We start from the raw sequence: 7,310 nt of genomic DNA, 5'->3' as shown, positions 1-7,310 counted from the left end.
CAAGAAAAGTAGCATGGTACAGAGCAGCACTGTAAACCCTCGAGATCATCATCAGGCAGTACTGTAATGTGAGGCTTTTCTTCATGCATCACTGCTTATGGCAAAATTAAGTCACACATAGCAGAAAGTCATTCATGTTGTAAAGTTAACTTTAATTGGCCTCATGACAAATTGTTCGTGAAAAAGCCAAAATCTAAGTTATTAGGAAAAAAAAGAAATAATATTCAAGGTAATAAAATTATCTTCTCTATCAGTTAGCTTAGTTCCTTCACATCAACTGTTCTGACTGAATTATTAACGTTTCCTAAAAAGAGAACTATTAGCAATCCCAACATTTATATTCTGCACTCATTCTAAACAAATATGGGTAATTACAGTTAGGGAATATTTAAATCCAGGTGTTAGACAAAAAAAATCAAAATGTAATTATTTTGTGCCACCTGTTCCCTGTACATTTAACAGGAATTTTATAAATAGTTTGAAGGCACAACTCTGTGGTTCTGCTTTGAACTCCTGTGTGATGCCACTAGCTATTTTCTTAAAAAATTCAGATCAGAATAACTACGTAATATTAACCAATAGGCAAATGTTCATGTTTTTTCGCAGAGAGTTATTAAATTCTTGTGTAATTACTTGTCATTTTAAGTATGAGATATTAAAAATATTTACTAGCCAAAGTCTACAAAAGTAGCCAAAGACCTTGTCTCAGAGATGACTGTAAATACTGCAGACAGTTGTTGCAGTCAAAGCACTCACTCTCCTGTAGAAAATAAACAGCTGGAAGCTTTCAATATTGCTACAATTCAAGTAACCCATCAGGATCTGAGGCCATTTGAAACAGGAATCAGATCCACTGCAGAATGAGGGGGGAAAAGGAGGGAGGGACAGAGGACGGGAGTGGGGTGTCTTACATGACATCTCTTAAGCATGCTAAAAATATTTTAATTAGATGTATAAGAGATTAATTTGACAATGAAACGTACCATTGATTAAAACTTAAACCTTTGACTTTTTTCAACAATATACTTAAATGAGAGACAAACCTTCTGCATGCTGTAGCACGAGAAAGACGGACTCCTCGGAGATGATGTACTTGTGCAGACACACCATGTTGGGCACACAGCGGGGGATGATGGTCGTTCTGCTCCTGCTGTACTCACTACTTTTCCTTAGACCCTGACAGAGAACAAAAAGGTCAGTTGTACCCTCAGTTGCCTTTGGAGCCTGCTGTGCTCTGTGTTTATCAACCAAACTAATCTATCCGAGTTACTCTGGGCTTCAGAGAAACCACTCATCTGCTGCTCTATGCCCCTCGGTCCCCCGAGGCTGCGCTGATGGCATCTGGCGCATTTCCAGAGAACAGAAGATGGCACAAAGCTGCCATTAAAATCAATTACATGGGTCAATGTTTTTATTAGAATCTCTCTCAAACTAAAGTCATCAGGATGACACTCAGTTATTTCCCTGTGACCTTTTTTTAAAATTTTATTTTTGTGTGTGACCAAAAGACACTATTAAAAAAATTCAATTCAAGTTCTAAAGACAAAAGAATGCCTTAGCCTTACAGGTAATCTTCACATTTCCATTGTACTTTACTAAAGACAACAATAACTACAACAAAAAGGAAAGAAAAGGATTAGTCTCCTTGAGAGGTAATGATTTTTGGGAGGTAGCACACAGACAAAGTTGCCAGAAGTGAAAAAATTGATGTGGAAGGGAGAAAGGGAGGGGAGAGAAAGAGAAAAAAAAAATTATGTCAATAGTGTGACCTATTACAACATTGATAAACATAAGCAGTTAAATGGGAAATTCAATGTTACCCTATCTGCCAGTAGATAAAGTAAGGTTCTAACATACAATATCCACAAATAATCCTCTCTGAGGAACAAACAGGTTTTCTGTACCCTGCACATACTTAAGACAAACAATTTCAAAGGCCAGATGCACAAACTTAAGCCAGGGTTGTAAGACAGACCGGAAGTGAAATTACAAAATGTTAACAATTAATTAGAGCTCCATGTTTGGGACACAGTTTTTCAGCCCTTCCTCCCATCAGCAGTGGAATTCATGTCAAGGGGAGCCTGAAGTAACGGCCACAGTAACAATACTCGTACTAAACTAATTCTCAGCATCACAGATGCTTCGAGCATATTGGGATCTTGATCCGAGCACTTTCTGAAACACAAGAGTAATGTGAAAAATTCTATTCTGACCAATTAACTACTCATTAATTCAATTGTTTAGTAACATTAAACTCAGTTTTCACAGCCTATTGATGTAAAAAATAGGAAAGCAATTTTGAGTAAGACCAGTCGTCCATTTCATCCAGAATCCACTTTGGTCACTATCATATTCTTCAGCTAAGGGAAGACTAAGCACAAAGTGTTGTGGACGTACTTGAGCTAAGGAGAATTTTCACCTTCATCAGCAGTCTGCGCATGTCCCAAGCCACCAGGGCTTTACAGATGTTTTAAGCAGCACAGTGAAACTGTGATTCGTTACCAAAGCCTAAGGTGTTGGCCTCAATAACTGGTGGCAACTCAAGTAAACCAGCACAGCTGAGCACTAGAGACATTACAGAGAAAGGAAGGGAAAGCAACTGAATACCAACAAAAAGAATTCCAGTGCGCTTAATAGGAATATATGTATTAACATAACAGTATATCGCAGAGATAACTCTATACAGTAGATGCAAACTGATCTTTGTGTGGTGGAGTAATTTCGGAGGCCAAACTGTTTCAAGGAGTAATAAAAGACTTTACTCACCTTCAGTATAAAAGTCTGCTGTGTTCTGGTGTCCATTACAAGTAAAACCTAAGCAAAAAAGTATCCAGAGAAAATATTTAACTTTCACATGAGTAATTCAACAAAACACAGTTCTTAAACCTAATGTTGAATATTCTTACAAAGGAAGTGATATAAAAGTAATGATTAAAAAAAAAATTAAAGCCCTGCAGCATACATTTGATAACCAGTCTTTTTTAGGAAAGAAATATGATTGAAGATACAGATCTTTAGAGAGCTACAAGAATGTCACCTGATTCCCAATCAGCCAACTTAAAGAATGAATCCTAACTTGGTAACAGAAATAACCAGTACTTTATAATTACAGCAATAATCTAGCAGAACCCAATTTATAGAAATGCAATGGTAGCAACACAATGAAGCACAAAAAGTAACCTTCACACGGCATTACCTTTCTATGTCACTTCACTTAAATCCTCACTGCACCTACCTTCCTAGTGCAAGGCTTTTCCCCATCAGGCTTCCCATACATCAAATGTGTTGCCTACCAGTGGGTTCCCACAGGGATTTTTTGTGGGGTTTTATTGCAGGGTGGCTACATACTTGCTTTCCAGGAAGCTAAACTAAAAGCTCGCCACACACTTGCCCAGGCCACAAAAAAATGTTTTGTCAACTGTACAGTCACTGATCTCTCATTCCTCCACTGTCATTTTTGTTTTGCAGGACTCATAAGCCACAACAGAAATGGCTGGAAGGAAGTCCCTTTGTGCTACTGTAAACTAGTATTGAGGTAACAACAAAAAAGAGGATTTCTTTAGGGAGAAAAGAGTGGGTGGGTTCACTGCAGAGAGAACACCTACAGCTGCAGAGAGTGTCTGTCAGGAGTGCATCAGCTCTACTGAAAGCACTTTAAACACGGCACAGCAATGAGAGAAGTACTAAATAATGACTAGCCCCTTAGCCAGCTCCATTTATTTATGTGCTGAAAACAAAACAAACAGAAAATATCTATGCATATAGATACTTGGGAACTACATCTTTAGGGAGCTGGAACCCTCCACAACTCCATCTTCAAATCACCCTGCTCAGGAATTGATTGTTTTCAAACTCCAAGAACACAGATGTACTTGAAAAGCACCAGCTGCAAGAGCGCCACACAAGCAGCACTTGCCCAACCCTCCTCTAGGAATAAGAACAAGAGTGTGCACTCACTGTTTATTTACAATAGACATCGTAAACTTCCAGTATAAATATTCGCATACAGTTATAACAAAATATTTAGGCTGCAAAATCAAACACCTAAAGGGCTGCTAATGCCAGCACTGGGGTTATCAAACTTTGAGTTCAATAGACAAGATGCAGCAACTCCAAGTCAATAATCAAGGTACAGTGAAGACCAAGTCAGCTCACATCAGAAAGGGCTTCTTGCAGAGGAATGATGTGTCAGGAGTAACATGGTGTTGGATCCCTCAGGCGACAGGAGAAGGACAACATAGCACACAGCCTCCCTTACCTCCCTGCTGTGTGGGGCAGCGATGCAGTCATGCCCTGCTTTCTCTGAAAGGGTGAAGTCTACCAAGTTGACATACTGACTTTCCCCACGCCAAGGGAACTGCAGAAGCAACTGTCCCGTGCAGTGCCCACACTGAGGGAAGGCAGAGACGTGCAAAGTGCCCAGGCGGCTGGCCCAGGAGGGGAGGTCTCAGGGCAGGGTTGTGCTGGTTTCCCCCAAGCAGTGGCTGCACCAAAGCAACCCTTGCTCTTTGGGATGGCCACATTCAAGACACTGCTCTCCATCTCTCCCCATCGCACCCAAGCATTTCAAGCAAGAGGAGGAGAATTGGAGTCTTTTCTAATCATTCTTCTCTCACCAAATTTCACCAAAATGAATAATGTGACAGACACCTCTCCATCTCAAAGATCTCCTCTTTTAATAACGTTGCACCCAATTTTAAAAGCTGTTGTATATCTTGCAGCAAAAAAAAAATATTAACAGAAGTTGGTATTACTGAGATTTTTTTGACAAAGGAATGACACACAGTTTCCACGTCAAGGGTACGGTAAGGAAAGGCAAATGTCCCCAGGCCACCGAGTTTGCCAAACAACTTTTCAGGTCTCTTACCTAGAACTTCCAGAAACAGTGGAAACCAGCTGAATAAATAACAACTATAAACTGGTTTTGTTATCCTTGCTTAACCAAAAGGTGTAAAATTAAAATTTAAAAAAAACGCCAACAAAACAAACAATAAAGAAAACCAAAAGAACAAGAGAAAAATAAAAGCTGCTTTACAAGAGGTGCCAAAAGAAGATAAAAATGGTTCAGAAACAACTATGTGTTTACAGTCACTTTCCTCCTTCTGCTCCCAAGTTTGTTTGTAACTAGACACTGCTCACATTGAGGCAATAAATACGAGAACATATGTGATTTTTTTTTTTAAATGTGCCCTTTGACTGTCAATATCTCCCAAACAGGTGTTGGCTAAATGATTATAAATTGGCCTCTGGATACACCTCTTCAACTGAGCCGTACAGGACTGGCGATAATATAATTAGACCTAAAAACATCAGGCTGGTGAATGCTTTCCATCTGTTTGGCAATAATGTTTAGTTAACAATAGTCTTTAAAAGAAGCACCTTCAACTTCAGTTCTTAAAGTTATTTATAGAGCCATTCTTAACACACCAGCACTCTTGCTAACAAGAGCTTTAGCCACTTGGAAATTATTAGCCATACGGCTGTATATGAAAAGGAATGGTAGCATTTAACATCTGTATCTCTCCAGATTTACCAGCATCAACCTCATTTAAAGTCATTTCTTAATGAACAGTTCGTGGTCTGTATTAATATTATAGTTGCATGCACAAAGATCATAAGGAGCCAAACATTTTTTTAATACCAACAGTAGGCCAATCAGTAATGAAGCTGTCAGCATAAAGGACAGAATAATAGCTTCTTTAACCCTCAAACAGGATTTGTTCATTTGTAGAGTAGGAGACACCAATTTAAAAACTGCTCATGGGTTTGCTCACCTTTATAAAGACAAAAATCTAATTTGGTACTAATTTGATACAATTGTCTTTCCAATAAAAGACTCCTAAAGCCATCTTTTATTCCATGATAAAACAACTGCTATAACTAAAACTGTCATGAAATAATTACCTTTGATAGCATACCTTATTGCACAAATACAATTAATGTATTCCTCCCTTTCATTTTTCACACTTGCTTATCAGCACTGTATTAGCATATGGTGTAACAGAACAGATTACTGAGCCCTCGCCCTGTAAGACGACATATAGAATGACTACCACTAAAGCGAATAAAGCAGACAACGGCTCCCTTTAGGGTTTGCTTCATCTGTTGTTATATTACAACATCAAAATGAAAGTAGCAGCTACAGTTTTATAACTGTAATAACAACAAATAATATTTGTGTGCCTTTGAGGTTAACTACCTAGATGGACTAACCAGTCTCATGAACCAGCTTTTTTCTTTTTCCGTCCCATCAAGCATCATACCTTCCCGCAGTGATGATCATCTACAGCTCCACTTCATTTCATGGAAAATTATTTCTTTGCTGTTTCAATACTGACCTTTCTGCAAGGCTGTTTACCTTAAAAGGGACTCCAAGAAGCCCAGTAAGAGGCATAGAAGTAACTTTAGAAATTCACCTAGTGATGCTCCATTTGGCCCTGGCAGACTGCGGACTTTACGTGGGCCCACCAAACCAAAAAGCCTGCTTCAAGGGGAGGCAGCCTGCACGCATATTACAAAAAGGTAGTTCCACCAGTTTCACCCAAATAATTAGAGGATTACACGAATGAATAAATCATTATCAGAAAACTGACGATTCAGGAAGGGATAAGACCAGGGAAGAGAATGGTCGCAAGTATATTTGCTTGATTTTTTATCACACATCCAGAGCACAGAAAGGTGAGCAGCTCTTGGATGCACTACCAGGCCACTGCAGAAGTGCCTAACAGTAAGCCTGCCATTGACCCAAATGCCAACTTATTCTACTGACCTCATGCTTTACAGCCAATTTCTAGATAGTTGTGCTATCCCAACAAGTCTTTCCTGTTTGCATTCCTTGACACTTCTCTCCCATTGCAAAAGGGAGTGCTTCAGTAATTCTAAGATTTCTTTTTAAAATGCAAAGTGACAAGTCCCCACCCTAATGGTATGATGGGACAAAACAGGATTCTACATAGCATTCCCTACCGAATAACTCTGTTCTTCTCCAGAGCAGATCGCACAGAGATGCTCGCGTTAGGCTAGGCTGCTTCTAGCTCACATAAGCTGATGGAACTTGTTTCACTGATGATGACTACTGTGTAACTTGTAACATTTAATACCTCCTAACAATGAGCTGTCGGCCATAACATTCATCATCCTATCTCAGAGGGGAGGGAGAAGAATGCACAGCAGGGCATCCCTGGGCACTGAGCACTGAGATAGTGACACTAAAGGAGACAAAGCAAAATCCTATTTGTAATACTAATGGGCGAACAGAGTCAAGGTCTACACATCACGTTCTGGCTTTTATGGCACTGTTGCTTACTCTT

General features: G+C 39.4%; 1 protein-coding gene across 1 annotated transcript in view; it reads right to left on the bottom strand.

Annotated features, from left to right (window-relative positions):
• Positions 1–1,043: 1,043 nt before the first annotated feature.
• Positions 1,044–7,310, bottom strand: part of LOC104165714 (ribosomal protein S6 kinase delta-1-like) — a gene marked incomplete at both ends in the record, with an annotated part of 38,008 nt that continues 31,741 nt past the window's right edge. Inside the window, 2 exons of the mRNA XM_009705421.1 lie at positions 1,044–1,176; positions 2,767–2,814. Of these exons, the coding sequence (XP_009703723.1) occupies positions 1,044–1,176; positions 2,767–2,814 (181 nt within the window). The remainder of the gene's footprint in view (positions 1,177–2,766; positions 2,815–7,310) is intronic.

This window comes from Cariama cristata, unplaced genomic scaffold (genome assembly GCF_000690535.1).
Source record: "Cariama cristata isolate BGI_N322 unplaced genomic scaffold, ASM69053v1 scaffold38978, whole genome shotgun sequence".
Lineage (NCBI taxonomy): Eukaryota > Metazoa > Chordata > Aves > Cariamiformes > Cariamidae > Cariama > Cariama cristata.
This window is presented reverse-complemented; position numbering and strand designations above follow the sequence as displayed.